This window comes from Stegostoma tigrinum, chromosome 43 (genome assembly GCF_030684315.1).
Source record: "Stegostoma tigrinum isolate sSteTig4 chromosome 43, sSteTig4.hap1, whole genome shotgun sequence".
NCBI classification, from domain to species: domain Eukaryota; kingdom Metazoa; phylum Chordata; class Chondrichthyes; order Orectolobiformes; family Stegostomatidae; genus Stegostoma; species Stegostoma tigrinum.
The window spans coordinates 8,214,726-8,234,174 of NC_081396.1; the positions used below are offsets into that span (position 1 = coordinate 8,214,726).

Genomic DNA, 19,449 nt, shown 5'->3' on the forward strand with positions numbered 1-19,449 from the left:
TTTCCTTTTCCTTTGTTTCTGCCCCTCCTTTACGTGTGGTAGATCGTGTAATTCTGGACCCTATAGGTTCCGCGTCTTTTACCTCAGAGTTCGTCTCTTTTTCAGGTGTTTGGGGTTAGTTCTGGGGCCGTGGGCTGGTTGTGGAGGCTACTCACGGCCGTCAGTAGGGAGGAGGGGGCATATGGAGGCGGCAAACATGTTAGGGGATCCCATTGTGGTTTTTCTTGTTCGTCCTTTCCCTGTCCTCCCCCGATCCTTCTGCACTCATAGGATATAGTCCTACCTTCGCACCTCCTATCCAACAAGCTGCATAATCTGACTCTTTCTGACTGAATGGTTCTTTCCAATTGATGTATATATAGGTATTGGCACAGCCAATCTTCGTCGGATCCATATTTGGGCCAAAAAAAATCAGGTACCTTAATGCTTTCTCCAGACCAAACAAAACGACAATAATTTATCATTGTAGTCTCGTTCTTTCTCCCGCGTCCGGGAGCCATATTCTCAACTGCCCGACATTCTCCCCAAAGGGCTGTCGGGTGGAATATATTCCACTTTGACGTTATTTGCAGATCGATCGCTACTCAGGCAACTCCCCTTGCCTCCCATTGTTGCTAATTTAATTAATCTTGTTGAGATCCGGTGGTGCCTTCTTCCACACCCACTTCAGAGTCCTGACCTTCGCGTGGGGGATTTCCCCTCTTAACAACCGGTCTAAGGCTGGGTGCTCGAATCAGGCAGACACCTTACTCGTCCAATTAATCAGGCCAATTATATACTTCTATATTTCGTCAATTCCCCGTACTGTCCATACGTCCCGACCACCAAGGCAATACTTAAAGGTCAGTTTTCTTACCTTGGTCCATGCACGGAGTTACCTGGTCATTACAACTCTTCCCCGTACTTCCCGTACGTCCCCACAGCAATGTCTGCAGCAAATACTGCTGCTTCCCCCGATCGCCCGGACAGATCTTTAAGACCTTTCCTGACCCGGGTCTTGTGCACAAGAGTTACCCGACCGGACCGCCATGTCTACCCGTCTTGTTTCCAGGGTCTCCCAGTCCGGATCGCACTCGCCCAAACCGCAAACGACAAGCAAGGGAGTTGGACATCACAGAAATCGGTGAGGCGCGCCTTCCCCGTCATCCCAAGAGTGTTGAGCGGTCGGAGTGTTGGATCCCGGACGAGCCCCCAAATGTGAGAAACGGTACCTGCTCACAAATTCAGCCTGAGACAAAGCCTTGGAAACAAGACAATTTTATTCTGTACGATCTTGCAAGAAAGGGTGTCTGCTAGACAGGCACACACTACAAAGCATGTTAAACATTCTTATACAGTTTACAAGTTGCGGAATCACACCTCCCTGCTCCCATTGGTCTTCTCTTATCCTATCATCCTATCGGACCGCCCTTGTTTATTGTTCCCTTTTCTGCCGGCCGAAGGCCCCATTCCCTTGTTTACTGCAATCCTTAGTTGCTATCCTAAAGAGCACTAGACATGCTGTACGTGCGAATCATCAGGTTTGCAGAAATAAGCCTCTGCTACAACACCCTTATTTCTACTACATCCTTGTCTGCAGAAAGAATATTTCTGGCCGTGCTAACTGCCGCCTTTGCAGAACCTAATCTCTGGTTCATGATAAACTTCTGCTACAAAATCTTGTGACTATAATGTTCTTCTTTTGCAAGACCCCACCATTCATCCTTATCTGCAGAAACAACATTTCTAATCTCTCACAATAGGAATTCAAATAGATAATTCTAGTTTATAAGAAACATCTGTTCCCCCAAAGCCTTAATTCCTGGTCCCATGCCCTGTCTCCCCACCTCCACCACCGATGCACAGAAATCTCAGCCCATTGCACAATCCGTAACTACCTACTTCCTCCAGTCCCAGTGTCCTCTCTCTTTTTGCTCTGGCTTATTTCAGTTCTCCAGTATCCAGTGTGCCAAGTGCTATTAAAGCCAATGTGTCAATTGCTTTCTCTCCTGGTTACTGAAATCTTGAGGTCCTGTCCATTCTCTATTCCCCAACCAAGATGACTGCGCAACTGCTGTGTTAACCTTGAGTAAAGATAGTGGCTATTAAACTGTTCCTTCTTCTTAAGGAATGACTCCAAAGCTGCAGGTGAGAGTCCTGAAGGTTCGTAATTCAAAGCCTAGTGCCTATGTCATGTGTTTCTGAAGGCCTCACCTGCTGATACAAAATTAAGATCTTAAGTACAGTTACTGCCCTTCCCTGATTCTGATTGTACTCTGTCTTATTGCTCACTGGTTTGTGTCTGTGTCTTCCTCTGTTCAGATCTACACACTTAGATTCCTTGCTCTCTTTGAAAATGCTGACTCTGATTCGATTCAGCGTTACCCTCTCCAGGTGCCCATCTCTCACCATCCTAAATATGCACTGTTTTATAGAATGATAAAAACAAATAGAAATCATTTGACCCACTATGCCTGTGAAGGCTCTCAGGTGGCTCCATCCACTAAGTCCCACAGTTCTACTGGCAGTCAGAACAATGCATATCTGGTTGAGTAATGCATGATATTCATGGAAAAAGTAAGCTAGTCAGCTATTTCTCACACACAATGAGCCCTGTGGAAGATTAACCAACTAAGATACCAAGTAGATATTAAGTTAAAAGAAATTAAGTAATTCACAGTTCCCATCTATATCAATGTTAATACGTAGGACAGTCGTGCCAACACCACTATCAGTTTGGTGAACTGCTGCTGCATTCACTTTATGGCAAGTGTATCCTTTCTTAGGCTCAGAGAACAAATCTACATGTAACAGTCTAGGTGTGGTCTCACCAAGGCCCTGTTTAACTGAAGTAAGGCATTCCTAATTCTGAACTCAAATTCTGTCACAATGAAGGCAAATATGCCATTTGAGTCACATATTGTTTTTCTGTCACTGTCAATATTCATTCACTAGTGTGCAAGGTCACCAAGATTCCTTTGTACATCCACATTTCCCAATATTTCACCATTTAAATATTCCTCAGCCTTTCAGCTTTTCACACCTATATATAACTTCACATTTAGTCATGTTGTAGTATATCTGCCATTTGTTTCACCACTCACTCAAAATGTTTAAATCACCTAAAAGTCTCCTGCATCTCCTCAGAACTCTGCCCAATGTTGAGTCATCAGCAAATTTTAAAACCCTCTGGACCAACATCAGGGAATATCTCTCCCACTGCAACTCTCTTGTAATCTCTTTGGCCCTGAAACTGCTCAACCACGTCCTGAAGCGATTCTCCTCTCCACCTATCTTCTTTTCTCTCCATCTTCGGTCCGCCTCCCCCTCTCTCCCTATTTATTCCAGAACCCTGTCCCCATCCCCCTCTCTGATGAAGGGTCTAGGCCCGAAATGTCAGCTTTTGTGCTCCTGAGATGCTGCTGGGCCTGCTGTGTTCATCCAGCTTCACATTTTGTTATCTTGGATTCTCCAGCATCTGCAGTTCCCATTATCACTTTAAAAAGTTGTATTTGGTTACTTCTTTGAGGTCATGTATAAATATCATGAATAGCTGGGGCCCAAGCAGAGATCCTTGCAGTATCTCCCTAGTCACTGCACGAAACACAGAAAATGACCCATTTATTCTCTTTCTGTTTCCTACCGATCAACCAATTGTCAATCCATGCCAATACATTACCCTTATCTTGTGTACTTTAATTTTGCACTAACCTTTGATACGCACCTTATCAAATCTTCCTCCCAATGCGCCACATCCACTAGTTCTCCCTTATCTATTCGAGTTACATTCCCAAAATATTCCAGTAGGTTTGTTAGTAAAATGATGCATAATCAACTTAAAATCAGTAAAAATATGTAAATTAATAATTTCAGGGTGCAAAAACTGCACAGCTTTGGAACAAATTAAGTTAAAGGTGAGCGATCAAAGGCACTGAGGAGGCAATTGACTTGTGGTATAAGCGGTGGACTGTTATTCCAGAAACCCAGATAACACAAATATTTTGATTCCCTACAATGTGGAAACAGGCCCTTTGGCCCAATCAGTCCATAATGACCCTCAGACCATGCTGCCATGTTCCATCCCCTATAACCCACCTAATCTACGCATTCCTGAACAATACAGGCTGTTTAGCAAGGCCAATCCATCTGGCCTGCACACCTTTGGACTGTGGGAGGAACGGGGAGCACCCAGAAGAAACTCATGCAGACACGGGGAGAATATGCAAACTCCACACAGACAGTTGTTCAAAGGTGGAATTGAATCTAGGCCCCTGGCGCTGTGAAGCAGCAGTGCTAATCACTGAGCCACAGTGCCGCCCCTCAAGTTCTGTGGACCCGGGTTCAAACCTAGATGAAATTTGAATCAACAGTCTAATGATAACCATAAATCCATTCCTGACTGTCAGGGAAAACTCATCTCGTTCACAAATTCCCTTTATGGAAGGAAATTGCCATCCTTAGCTGGTCTGCCTACATGTGACTCGAGACCTGCAGCAATTTGGGTGAGCCTTAACTGCCCTGTGGGCAATTAAGGAGGGGCAATAAAAGCAAACCTAGCCAGTGACACTCTCATCCTGCGTACAAATTTTTAGAAAAGTGTATCCTGCAAGTTCACAACGACCAATTATCAAGGATATTGCATGAGAAAGAACCTCCATCTTCCTAACAAAAGAGTGGTTGCTGTTGTTGGAGCTCAGTCAACCCAGACCCAGGACATTCCTGCAGGAAGTCCTCATAGCATCTTGGGTCCAAAGTTCTTGGCTGCTTCTTCAATAATTCCATTGTATAAAGTTATAAGTGAGGACATTCACAGCTGATTGCACAATGTTCAGGACCACTTTGTGACTAACATTTTATTTATTTGTTCAAGGAATGTGGGCTCAATGGCTAAAATCAGCATTTGTTATCCATTCCAAATTGCCCAGAGGATATCCAACAACATCTTCAGTCATATGTAGATCATACCAGGTAAGGATGATATGTTTCCTTCCCTGGAGGAAGTTGGTGAACCTGATGCATTTTTACAACATTTGACACTGGATTTATAATCACAGTATGCTAGTTTATTTTATTCCAGTTTTTTTTTCTCCATTGGTAGTATTTGAAATAATGATTCCAAAACATGAGCCAATTATTTATTGGATTATTAGTCCAGTGATGTGAGCATTGTGCCACCACCTCCGATGAGATGTGGACAATGGTCAGGCTTGCATAGTTAAGTGGCAAGTGATATTTGTGCCAAGCAATGACTATCTCCAACAAGACAAAATGTCAATATCTGCTCTTGACATTCAATGACACTACTTCTGTTGAGTCCTCCACTGTCAACATCTTGGGTCTCCATTGTAGGGAAACTGAGCTGGAACAGCTATAAATTCTATGTTATTAAGATCAGGTCAGATGCTAGGAACTTGCAGCAAATAATTCAACTCTTGTCTCCCTATCATCTACAAGCCACCAGTCAGATGTTTGATGGAATACTCTCACTTGCTTTGATGGCTGCAGCTCCAACAACACTCAAGAGATTTGGCACTATCCAAGACAAAGAAGTCCATGTACCAGCAATTTGTCCACCACCTTGAACATTCACTCCCTTCAGTACCCACAAAACAAATCTCCCCTCCCCCTACCGCATCCCAAAACCAGCTCAGCTCATCTCTGCCTTCCTAACCTGTCCTTTCTCCTACCTATCCCCTCCTCCCACCTCAAGCCGCACCCCCATCTCCTACCAACTAACCTCATTTCGCCCCCTTGACCTGTCCATCCTCCCCGGACTGACCTATCTCCTCCCTACCTCCCCACCTACACTCACCTTTACTGGCTCTTTCTCCACCTCTTTGACCTGTCTGTCTCCTCTCCACCCATCTTCTCTATCCATCTTCTTTCTGCCTCCCCCTCTCTCCCTATTTATTTCAGATCCCCCGCCCCCAATTTCTGAAGAATGGTCTAGGCCCGAAATGTCAGCCTTCCTGCTCCTCTGATGCTGCTTGGCCTGCTGTGTTCATCCAGCTCTCTACCTTCTTATCTCATAAATGGGTCACAGCCCATTTCAATTCATAACAGGGTGGCCAATCCAGTTTATGCCTCGCACCTGGGTATCCCTCTGTATTACATATCTAGACAGCACTTTCCACACTTACAATCATTATCATCTAGAACAGTCACTCAACTACCCTGATTTGGAAATATATCACCATTACTTCAGTATCACTGGGTTAAAACCCTGGAACAGCATGTGGACTGCAGCTGTGTAAGAGAACTGCACACTACCATCTTTTCAAAGGCAACTAGGGACAGGTAATAAATCAGCAGGTCTGGCAGCATCTGTGAAGAGAAATCAGAGTTAGCATTTCGAGTCCAGTATTGCCAGACCTGCTGACTTTTCCAGCAATATCTCTTTTTGTTTCTGATTTACAGCATCCAAAGTTCTTTCAGTTTTTATTTTGACAGGTAATAAATGTTGGCCCATGTCCCACGAGTGAATAATGAAAAAAGAACTCATGACCAGTTTCTCCAGCAGCGCCATCAAACCTCAGTATCCTCCCTGCTGCAAGTGGTGGGAAAGATAGGAACTGCCCATCTCATTCCCCACAAGGAAAAACACCCTTTAATCATTGCGTTACTTTGTCTCCCATTGAAAAGCAAATGTTAAAACATTGTTCAAAGGGGTATGGGTGCAAGACCAATCGGAACATCCCAGAGAATATTTTGGAAAAATTGGAAGAAACAAATCTTAAAATCAACAATTGCAAAATGAGGGAAGGAAGACTGATGTCCGTGTTTTCAGGGAGACCACTGCAAACTGCTCAAAATGGGGTAGTCAGATAACCAGGTGGAAAATAAACTGGGTTTGATTTTATCCAACAGGAATCACTTTTGGATGGCCATCATACTGTTGGAATCCAGGTTGAAGTACTGATCCTTCAGTAGTATCCACCCCACAGAACATCTGTTCTGAGGTCCAACCAAGTGATTGTTAAACACTTATTTGGGAAGACAAATATTCACAAAACCGATTTAGTTTGGCACGGATTGTCTATTTCTGCACTTCATGATTCTATGACTCTATTTGAAATTGATTCTGAGTATTAAACTCCAGCTCACTTGGGATGGGGTGGGGGTGCAAGGGGATGAGTTCAAGGGTGGCAATTAACTTCAGAAACAAACTGACAGCACAGTTTAGTCCTGAAGGTGATTAACAGCAGCAATTACAACAGAATGCAATCACTGTAATCACTTACTATGACACTGGCGTGTCAGCAGGCAGGATGACTGCAAAGCCTCTCCTGTTACTTGAAATACTATGAGGTTTCATATCATCAACAAACCTCCTGTCCAGAAAGTTATCAAACTTCTTTTGACTCTGCACTCACACAACATCCCCTCAAACACCAGGATGCATGGAGAAACTGATGGTTCGGAGCTGCCTTTAAAAAGTAACAAGCAAACCAAATCCTCAGTTAAAACATTGAATAGAAGCAAACTGACAAAAGATTCAGGTTGAGAATGTTTGGTAGTATTTTAATGCAGCGCCGTGTGATTTTTAAGTCAATTTCAAGATAAACAGCGTTGGTGGGAGTAACCCAATTCGTTTTATACCCATGACCACCCATCATTATTGTTGAGGCATCTTGCCACATCCTGAGTTGCCTGCCCAGACAGATGTCAGTTATTAAGCTGATATTAAAGCCTTTAATCAGAGCTCTGACAAGCCAACAAGGGATACAAGTCTAGCTGCCGCCTGGACCCAAATAAAAACAAGAATAGTATTCCCTAGACCCCAACATAAAACAGTAAACATTATCCCCCAGATTCCAATATTAAACAGTGAACAATCTCCCCGCACCCCCTACAGCATGATGAATGTTGATGGATTCAGATTGCAACAATTCCAACATGTTCATTCCTTGAACTGAAAGATTAAAGGGATGGATTAGGGTAAACCAGAGGGACCCTTCCAAACTCGGCTCCTCCAGGTGAGGTGTAGGAATGCCAGGACCAGAGTCACGCCATTACCATGTGTTGTCAGATGAAAATTCACCAGACTCTTCTTTCTTCCCACAGATGCTGGCAGACCTACTGAGTTTCCCCAGCAATTTGTTTTCACTTTAGATCTCCAGCATCCACTGTTCTTTGTTTTATACAAATGTTGGATATGTTTCAGCATTTGGATTTGGCTGGAGGTGACCTTCAGTGCTCGCCAGCAAGGAACCCAGGGACAATGATGATGTGCTGGATCCTGCAGGAGGAGCAAGGAGAAGACTCAGCTGGTGGGTGAAGCTGTAGAATGTCAGCAGATGGGACAGTGTGTCAAGAATGGGTAGAAATGGGAGCACTTTGAGTTGAGTTACCAGTTCCATATCTCCTTATGCCATCTTCCCCACATGGACCACCATCACATCATTGCTCCTAATCTGCTATGCAGCAGATTGGTGGAGGTCAATGTTTGTTTTAAGTCCACAAACATAGTGTCTGTCATCCATTTAAAAGCAGCAAACAATCTCTCACAGCAATGATATTGGCCTGCATGGATGTCATTCAGCGCTTGAAGTAACACAAAGGCAGTCACTCTCTCCACAGCAATCTCTTGAACTTCATCTGGTCCGATACAGCCCTCCAACAGCCCGGCACTGGCTGTGATCCTTTCATATCCCCTACCTACATCATTCCAACATCTGTGGTTGTGCTTTCAGCTATCAAGATATCAAACTCAAGAATTCCCTCCCTAAATTTGTCATTTGCCCAAAATCTACCTCAACAAAGCTTACAGTCAACTTTCAACCATCTTGGGAGGTTTTCCAATGTGAAAAGCTCTAGATTGTTGTTATTTCCATACACTTGGAGAACTAAAATGTCACGCAATTATTTTAATTCCTCAGACCGTAATAGCCACAGCTTTTTTCAGACTAGAAACCTAAACCTACTGTTTCATTTTCAGTAAGGAACAGATCCCATTATGACCCCAATCTCTGCCTTGACAACACATTTCCATCGCTGTCCATTGTTTTTGATGACTCAAAATCCAGTTGTAAAGGAACTTGTGTTCCCTGTCTAGGAGCTCTGATACATGGAGGAGAGCAGCTGGGACACATTTTTTCCCTAGCTCAGGATTGGAGTTGTACAGCATGGAAACACACCCTTCAGTCCAACTTGTCCGTGCTGAGCAGATATCCGAAATTAATCTAGTTCCATTCACCAGCATTTAGCCCATATCCCTCTAAACCCTTTCCATTCATGTACCCATCCAGATGCCTTTTAAATATTGTTATTGTACCAGCCTCCACCACTTCTTCTAACTGCTCATTCCATACATGCACCACCCTCTGTATGAAAATGTTACCCCTTAGGTCCCTTTTAAATCTTTCCTTTCTCACCTTAAACCTAAGACCGCTAGGTTTTAGACTCCCCTACCCTGGAGAAAAGACCTTGGCTATTCACCCTCTTCATGCCCTTGATTTTATAAACCTCTATAAAGTTACACCTCAGCCTCAGGAACTGCAGGGAAAATAGACCCAGTCTATTCAGCCTGTCCCTGTAACTCAAACCCTCCAATCCTAGCAACATCCTTGTAAATCTTTTCTGCACCCTTTCAAATTTAACAACATCTTTCCTGTATCAGGGAGACCAGAACTGAACACAGTATTCCAAAAGTGACCTAAACAATGTCCTCAACAAGTGCAACACGTCATCCTAATCGTACACTCAGTGTACTGACCAATAAAGGCAGGCATAGCAAATATCTACTTCACCATCCTGTCTACCTGAGACTCCATGTTCAAAGAAGTATGAACCTGCACCCCACAATCTCTTTGCTCAGCCACACTTGCCAGGACCCTACCATCAAGTGTAGAAGTCCTGGCCTGATTTCCCTTAACAAAATGCAAAACCTCATACTTATCTAAATTAAACTCCATTTGCCACTCCTCAGACCATCTGATCAAGTTCCTGTTGTATTCTGAGATAAGCTTCTTCATGGCACACTACACTACCGATTTTGTTGTCCAACTGCAAACTTACTAATCATTCCACCTCTATTCACATCCAAACCATTGACAAAAATGACAACATTAACCCCCATGTTCAGCTCTCAATGAGATGATTAGCAGCAGAAATAGAATTCAACTCCTGCAGTCATATGTGAACACACTGGAGTCTCAGCAGGGGGGAAGAATGAGTGAATTCCTTCCCACACAGGGATCAAGTGGATGGCCTCTTCTTTGAATGAACTCACTGCTCTTGCAGCAGAGTGAACATGCAAGTGAGTCCTTCCCGCATTCAGAGTGGATAAGTGGCTTCTCAACAATGTGAATTTGCTGATCTTTTAGCAGATTGATTGAATCAGTGAATCCTTTCCCATAATCACAACAGGAGGACGGACTCTCTCCACATCAGTGCATTGGTGTGTCTGCAAGTCATTGCTACTTTTAAAGCTCTCTTCACCATCAGAACATTGAGAAGTTCTTGTATCCGTGTGATTACGCTGATGCCTCAGGAGGTTGGATGAATAAGTGAATCTTTTCCCACACTCAAAGCAGGTAAATGGTTTCTCTCCAGTGTGAACTCGCTGATGTACAGTGAGGTCAGATGTCGTTTTGAACCCTGTCCCACAGTGAGAGCACCTGAAGGGTCTCTCATCAGTGTGAGCACGCTGATGGCATGACAGCTCTCTGGAACTTTTATAGCATTTTCCACAGTCTGCGCAGATAAAAGGTCTCTCGTCAGTGTGAACTTGCTGATGTTTCAGCAGGGTCGACGAATCAGAGAATCGTTTCCCACACTCTGAGCAGGTGAAAGGCCTCTCCCCAGTGTGAACTCGCTGGTGTGTCAGGAGGTTGGAAGAATGGGTGAATCCCTTCCCACACTCAGAGCAGGTGAACGGTCTCTCCCCGGTGTGAACTTGCTGGTGTTTCAGCAGGGTGGATGATCGAGTGAAACCCTTCCTACATTCAGAGCAACTGAATGGCATCTCCCCAGTGTGAGTTCTCTGATGTGTCTGCAAGCTGGATAACTGAATGTATCCCCTCCCACACTCAGAGCAGGTGAACGGTCTTTCACCGGTGTGACTGCGTCGATGAATTTCCAGGTCAGATGGGGATCTGAATCCTTTCCCACAGTCCCCACATTTCCACGGTTTCTCCATGGAACAGTTGTTTATGTGTCTCCCTAAGTTGGACAATCAGTTGAAGCCTTGTCAACACACAAGACACAAATATGGTTTCTCCCCACTGTGAATGGTGTGACTTTTTTTGAATAGTGTCACTGGTTAAAGCTCATTTCCACAATCAGTTCACTGGAATACTCTTGCTTGCCTGTGTAATTGATTAAAGCTGTTTCCAGCCAATTCACTCGAACACTTGGATTTGTGTGTTAGTTTTCCAGTCACACTGACATTTGAAATCTTTTCTCTCAGACAGAACAAAGAAATATTTCTCCTTCCACGTTCAAAGGATGATGATTTTCAGGTCCTGATGAATCTAGGGACTGTCACATCTTGATGTTTGGTTTGACACTGCTGTCTGCAAATTGTCTCCTTTTGATACCCTACAAAGAAACATCACAGAAGTCAGTGTGAATACAGAACAGGGATTCCAAACATACAATTCTACTTTCTAAGGAACAATTTCTCCCTAAAGTTGTGAATCTCCTGCCCACAATCTCCAAGCTGCACGTACTGAAATCCAAATAATCTAATTCTTTCCCCCTTGGTTTTCTCTCTTCCTCTTCTCTGCCTGGATTCAGTTCTCCAGCTCCTTTGCGCAGACCGAAAATAAAATCAAAGCATAAACTACATTATCTTCCGAGACCTAGCCAATTTCTATTTCCTCAGCTGGATGGCAATGCACACTCACTGCTTACGGAACAAGTTCTTCAAGTGGTAGCTAGTTGTCTGGCTAACCTGGCTGACACTGAGAACAGAGCCCTGCCTCCCTGACTCTCTCATTCTTCAGCCGTCTCTCAGGATCATGAATGGCTTCCTTACATGATTCTGAAGTAGATGACAAATGCACAATGTCTAGGTGCTGCCTCATGGGATGGGGTGTGCAAGGCATATAGGGTCGAGTGGGAGTTTTCAGCTTGAGGTGCCTCCACTTTGACTCTTCAGAAACACAACAAAGTATCTCAACGTGCTCCATGCATTCCTGAACCGGCTTTCTCAATTTTAGTCCATCACAAGCTGGACCCTCCCTTGTGTCGGTGGTTATATTCAGTCTTCAGGATGGTTTGAGGACACCCTCATGTTAGCTCCTACAACATAAATATCAAATTGAGGATAGAAGGAACACAGAAGATCTAAGAACTCGTGAACACCAATGACAAGGCAGTGTTTTTTCAGCACTGTGAAGACAATCTATGGGCCAGGCACTCTGGAACTCCACTTAGACAGAAGCACAGAGGGGGAATTCATCAAGGGCAGGGAGGCAGTCAGAGCTCACTGGACAGAACAAATTGAAGAATTCCTCAACAAAGTTCTCTTTTCAGAAGAGTACCTCAACTCCATTCTACCTAAAACTAGAGTGAAATTGAAAAAGACAAGTTCAGAGCTCAAAAGCAGATAGTGGCCCAGGCAAACTCTGAAATGTATTGAGGTTATACTGCTGGCACAGCTGCATTATCTTGTACCACTTATTTAAGGAATGATTCCTGAGAATCTCCAGGATTGGCACTATGTTTGTGAATAGAGACAGATTCAATTGTGGTAACTTTTGACGAGACTCCCTGCTGTCTACCACAGATGAGAAGTTAGTGCAAAACCTCTGAGATCACCCTATTCTGGTGGCCAAAGAGCTCCTTTCAGAGTCACAGTGCAGTTTTTCCTTCGTCTAGAGACCACTGATCTTCACTGCATGGTTAACATACAAATAAGGAGTAGGCCATTCAGTCCCTCAAGCATGTTTTGCCATTCAATAAGATCTCAGCCGATGTAACTGTAATCTCAAATCCACATTCCCACCTAAACACAATGACCTTTCACCCCTTTAACAACAGTCTATCTCCCACTGCCTTCAAGAACTCTGCTCACAACACATTTTTAAGTACTGAAGACTCATGACCTTCAGAGAAAACATTTTGCCTCATCTCTGTTTTAAACGTTCTAGATTCTCCCACAGGAGAAGACATTTTCTCTACATCGACCCTGTCAGGGCCCGATCTTATACCATTCAACCGAGTCATTCCTTACTCTTTTACACTTCAGCATAGTCGATCCAACTTTTTCTCATAAGACAACTCCCCCAATCACAACATTTATCTAGTATGCCTTCTGTGAAAGGTCTTCAATGCATTTAAATCCTTCCTTAAATAAGGTGTACAATACTCCAGATGCAGTCTCACCAATGCCCTGTAACAATTAAGCATAACCTCCCTAATTTTGTATTCACCTTAGCTGGCCTAATTACATTTTGTACCTACCATATTCACCTTCTGCAATTCATGCACACGGACATGCATCTGCATCTTCGAGTTCAGAGGAAGAGACAGCACCAGCTACTGTAATTGGCCTTTTACTTGCTGCTTCAAATTTAGCTCCCCTCACAAATGAAGTCACCAACCTCCACATACTCCACAAATACATAAATCTTCATCTGTTAGGCTACACCTTACCTTCAGCAAATGTTCCATGAGTTTGAGATAGTCTACAGTCCAGACAGAAAATTCAGCCCACCTACAAAACAAAACTAGATTACTTCAAGCATAAACAGTGAGATTCTGAAATATCTGCTCTACAATTTAATCATAGAATCCCTGCAGCGTGGAAGCAGGCCATTTGGCCCATCAAATCCAATGACCCTCTGAAGAACAACCAACTCAGACCTACCCTCCTCCCTTATCCTCGCAACTTTGCATGTCCCATGGCTCATCCACCTAACCTACACATTCCTAGACACTGTGGACAATTTAACATGGCCAATCCAGCATACCTGCACATCTCTGGAGGAAAGTAAAGCACCTGGAGGAAACCTACGCAGACATTAGACGAATGTGCAAACTACACACAGATAGTCACCTGAAGTTGGAATCAAACCTGGGTCTCTGGTGCTGTGAGGCAGCATCTGCCTTGAGTTCACAACATTTAAAACCTCACTTCATAAACATTCAGCAATCTCAGTTTTAAATTCTCAACTAAACTAATCGCAAAGGAATTTTAGATTTTCACTTTATTCGCTGTGAAACAGTTGCTGTTTTTAAAGAAATTATTATTTTTCTTTCATGAAGCTGGAGAGTGTTCAGAAGAGATTTGCCAAGATGTTGCCAGGAATGAAAGTTTGAGTTATAAGGAGAGGCTGGGTAAGCTGGGAATTTTTCGCTGGGAATTTTTCACTGGAGCATAAGAGATTGAGAGGCGACCTTATAATGAGAGGTATATATAAGGTGAATGGGCAGTGTTTTTTTCCCTAGGGTGGGGATTTCAAGACTAGGAGACATATTTTTAAGTTGAGAGGAGAAAGATTTAAAAAAGACATGGGGGCAATTTCTTTTTACACAGAGAATGATTTGTGTGTGCAATGAACTTCCACAGGAAGTGGTGGATGTGGCTGCAACTAGGTTTAAAAGACGTTTAAATAAGTACATGAATAAGAAATGTTTGGAGGGACATGGGTCAAGCACAGGTAGGTGGGGCTCAACTAGTTTGGGATTATGATCAGCATGGACTGTTTGGACAGAAGGGTCTGTTTCGGTGCTGTATGACTCTATGAGTTATGGGCATTGTGTTGCACTTGAACTGAAAGGCTCATTAGGGCCTTTCAGAAGCTGGTTAAGAGTCCATCCATACGTTCCTGGGACCAAAAATTGCCACTCATTCCAAGATCTGGAATTCATCAGCTACATGGCCACAGATTCATGTAGGAAGCCAGTGATGGTCAATTTTACTTATTATTCTTGGTTGAGATTTGGCCATTACTGGGAAGGCCAGTGCATGAACTAAATTGCTGGCTAAATAAAGAACAGTTCTGAGGAAGGGTCACCGGATCTGAAACGTTAACTCTGATCTTTTCTTCACAGATGCTGCCAGACCTGCTGAGCCTTTCCAGAAACTTCTACTTTTGTAAGTGGCTCGCCAGGTCATTTCACATCCATTTCATGGATCCGCAACACCGCTGTGGACCAACAGTCACACTTAGATCAGATCGGACAAGGAGGGCAGATTTATTATCCCGAAGGACATCAGGAGGGTCCATATGGCAATCGCTCACAGTTCCAGCGTCACCTTTGCTGATGACTGGCTTCTTCAAATGTCAGATTTTAATAAAGTGAATTTAAATCACACTAACTGACCATGGCAGGATGGTACACCCACTGTTGGTGCTGAACATCAGCAGTGGAGGGAATCGGGATGCCCGGGATGGTGGTGCCAACCAAGTTGGTTGTTTTGTCCTCAATGGCATCCAGCTTCTCAAGCAGCCTGTTGGAGCCGCACTCCTCCAGCCTCGTGTCCAAGTGAGGATCAGGAAATTTGATGCTCCGGGTCGGAAATGAAGGAGGAGGGTCTGAGGAAGGGTCCTGACCTGAAATGTCAGCTTTCCTGCTTCTCCAATGCTGCCTGACCCTGCTGAGCCCCTCCAGCTCCACATTGTTACCTCTGACTCCAGCATCTGCAGTTCTTGCTAACTCTCTTGTCCAATTGAGTAATTCACCCGGTTTCCCACCCCTCCCTCTTCTCCTCCCTGCACACCCTTCCACTTCCAACTAACAGCCCAGTTCCATGCTGAATTTTCACGTTACTCAGCGGCTAGCCAACAATTTATTGCCTATCCCTGATCTTGAAATTCTGCAAGTGGGCCCCCAAATACTCCTTTAGGGAGGGAGCGCCAGGATATTTGACCTGGAGACGCTGAAGAAATGGCCAATAATGTTTCCCAGTCAGGATGGTGCTGGCTGCCCGCGTCTTTCGAGATAGAACTGGTTACATGTTTGGGAGGTCCTGTCCAAGGAGCCTTAGTGAGTTTTTGAATTTACTCCAGTGTGGAGCTGGAGGAACACAGATAGTCAGGCAGCAGAGGAGCACAAAAGCTGACGTTTCAGGTCGAGACCCTTCTTCACAAATGGGGGAGGGGTGGAAGGAAGCTCTGAAATAAATAGAGGGGCCTGGGGTTGGGGAAGGTAGGTGGGGTGGTGATAGGTGAGTGCAGGTAGGCAATGGTGAAGTGTGAGGTGTGAGGAGCAGAGATAACAAGGTGTAGAGCTGGATGAACACAGCAGGCCATGCAGCATCAGAGAAGCAGGAAAGCTGATGTTTCAGGTACAGACTCTTCTTCAGAAATGGGGGAGGGGAAGGGGATTCTGAAATAAATAGGGAGAAAGAGGGAGGCAGATAGAACATGGATAAAGTAAAATATAGGTGGAGAGGAGACAGACAGGTCAAGGCGGCAGGGTTGGAGTCAGTAAAGGTAAGTTAGGGAGGGTATAAGTCAGTCCAGGGAGGACTGACAGGTCAAGGAGGCAGGAGGAGGCTAGCAGGGAGGAGATGGGCGTGGAGCTGGAGGTGGGAGGAGAGTACGAGCCGGGCTGCTTTTGGGATGCGGTAGGGGGAGGGGGGATTTTGAAGCTCGTACCATTGGGCTGCAGGATTCCCATGCGAAATATGAGGTGCTGTTCCTGCAAACTTCGGGTAGCATCTTTGAGGCACTACAGGAGGCACAGGATGGACATGTCATCTAAGGAATGGGAGGGGGAGTTGAAATGGTTCACGACTGGGAGGTGCAGTTGTTTGTTGCGAACCGAGCGTAGGTGTTCCACAAAAGGGGTCCCCAAGCCTCCGTTTGGTTTCCCCAATGTAGAGGAGGCCAAACGGGAACAGCAGATACGGTATATGCCACATTAGCAGATGTGCAGGTGAACAAGGACGGACAGGTCAAGGAGGTAGGGATGAGAGGCCACCTTGAAAAGCAACGACACTCGGAAGCTGGAGGAGCAGCACCTCATATTCCTCCTTGGAAGCATCCAAGCCAATGGTCTCAACATGGGCTTTACAAGTTTCAAAATCTCCCCAACTCCTGTGAGAGATTAAACACGTTGTTTTTGCAGGCAAGGATGAATGGTGGGGTCTTGCAAAAGCAGACCATTAAAGTCGCAAGATTTTATAGCAGAAAGTCACAACATTTTATAGCAGAAAGTCACAAGATTTTGTAGCAGAAGTTTATCATTAACCAGAGATTAGGTTCTGCGAAGATGGCAGTTAGCACGACCAGAAACATTCTTTCTGCAGACAAGGACATGGTAGAGATAAGGGTGTTGTAGCAGAGGCTTATTTCTGCAAACCTGACGATTCGCACGTACAGCATGTCTAGTGCTCTTTAAGATAGCCAAATAAGGATTGCAGTGAAAAAAAGGAAATGGGGCCTTCGGCCGGCAGAAAAGGGAACAATAAACAAGGGTTGTCTGACAGGACGGGGAATGATAGGATAAGACCAATGGGAGCAGGGAGGTGTGATTCTGCAACTCGTAAATTGTATAAGAATGTTTAACATTCTTTGTAGGGTGTGCCTGTCTAGCAGACACTCTTTCTTGCAAGATCGTACAGAATAAAATTGTCTTGTTTCCAAGGCATTGTCTCAGGCTGAATTTGTGAGCAGGGTCTGTTTCTCACAATTGGGGGCTCGTCCGGGATGAAAGTCAAACTGAGCAGAAAGAATGAACTGAATTGATATGAGAAACTTCAAGTATTGGCGAAAATTTTTTTTTGAATTGTAAGCGTTGCGCGAACCCACGCCTCCCGGGTACTTAAAGGGTTAGGGAATAGACAGGTGGGGGCGGGGGGGGGGTTGAGAAGCTGAAATGAGCAGGCAGCTTTATGTTGTTACGATAATATTGGCGCTAGTTGCCAAGGAGGTTGGGAAGAATCATTTTACCGCGTTATGTCACAATTATGCTAGAGTAACGGGGCGTACCGACTGTTGGGTATGCACTGCGATCCCACACCATGAAGAATCTGGAATCCCTCTCACGGTAGTACAATTTACCAAGAGAGAGGTGTACGAGGTACAACTATTTGACTTGGGCTCAAATGATACAAAATGGAGATCTGAAAAGGGTGATTATAAATTCGCGGGACGGTTCCCACGACCAGCTCCGAAAACCCCAGGTGCTATCGACGGCCTTAGGGTTTCCCCACCGAAAGAAGTAGTCAATACCACTTGTTTCTACAATCAGAATGACAGCACACACTTCCAGTTAGGAAACTCATCTTGTGTCGCCACCAGCCAAGCTACTGGCACAAATGTACCCCACATATTGAACGGGACATATCGGATACGTGGTCTAGAGGCCGATCCCTTTATCCCCGGGGAAAGGTACATTCAGGTGACCAAATGCACAGGAAGCGTAGAAATGCAGGAATGTTATGATTTTGATCTAACACTGCCTCAAAGTCAGAAAGGCTGGAGTGGCTGTTCCTACCTCGCCTATGTAATCCCCCATCTGAGGCTGTTAGATGAAACCCCAGAAATAACTCAGAATGAGCAGGGAAAGAAGCGGACAGCCTGAGAAGTAACCGAAGGGGATCACTTTCTCTGGACTTTGATACCTATGTATGAGACTGCCCGAGCAGGAAGAGAAATACAAAAGTTGGCGCCTTCCCTGGAGGAGTTGGCTGAGACCCAATCCCAAGTGGCAGCCATAACGACCGAAATGATTGCCACCAGGCTAACGACTCTTCAGAATAGGATGGCTCTAGATTGTATTCTGGCAGAGAAAGGTGGTACCTGTGCACTAATTGGCTAAGAGTGTTGTACATACATACCTGACGTTTCCCATAACATTACTGATATCTCCCAACACGTGCGAGTCAAAAATCGCCAAGATAAGGGAGGTGGGTAACCGATACCACAATGAAAAAGGCTGGGAATGGGGAATTGGGGATGAATTGGTTGGGGAAGGTGGTTGGTTAATTTGGCCATCTATGGATTATTGATGCTAGTGGGTCTGGTGGTGGGGTTTAATGTCCTCAAATGGATACTGAACCGATTAATGACATCTCTAGGGGAACGAACCCTAGTACATCACCAGATGGTATGCAACAAAGAGAAAATCAAAGAATGCTTCTAGAGTTCAAAAAACAAACATCACAAAGAATGATTTAAGGGCTAACCGTGTACAAGATTGTGAACCTCAACACCAGCAAGCATAAGTGGGCAGAAAATGGGAAAATGAATTAGAAAAGGGGCTTAATTAGTGCAGAAACAACAGTTTGAGAAAAAGAAAAAGGAGGAATTGTGAGAGATTAAACATGTTGTTTCTGCAGGTAAGGATGAATAGTGGGTCTTGCAAAAGCAGACCATTAAAGTCGCAAGATTTTATAGCAGAAAGTCACAACATTTTATAGCAGAAAGTCACAAGATTTTGTAGCAGAAGTTTATCATTAACCAGAGATTAGGTTCTGCAAAGATGACAGCACGACCAGAAACATTCTTTCTGCAGACAAGGACGTGGTAGAGATAAGGGTGTTGTAGCAGAGGCTTATTTCTGCAAACC

The 19,449-nt window shown here is 44.5% G+C and overlaps 1 protein-coding gene across 1 annotated transcript in view; it reads right to left on the reverse strand.

The window, feature by feature from the left end:
- Window positions 1-19,449, reverse strand: part of LOC125448881 (zinc finger protein 229-like) — a 31,305-nt gene that overhangs the window by 10,725 nt on the left and 1,131 nt on the right. The window contains exons 2-3 of the mRNA XM_059641829.1: window positions 13,582-13,642; window positions 10,306-11,520 (exon numbers count right to left, since the gene is read on the reverse strand). Coding sequence (XP_059497812.1) covers window positions 10,306-11,119 — 814 coding nt within the window. The 5' untranslated portion in view covers window positions 11,120-11,520; window positions 13,582-13,642. The remainder of the gene's footprint in view (window positions 1-10,305; window positions 11,521-13,581; window positions 13,643-19,449) is intronic.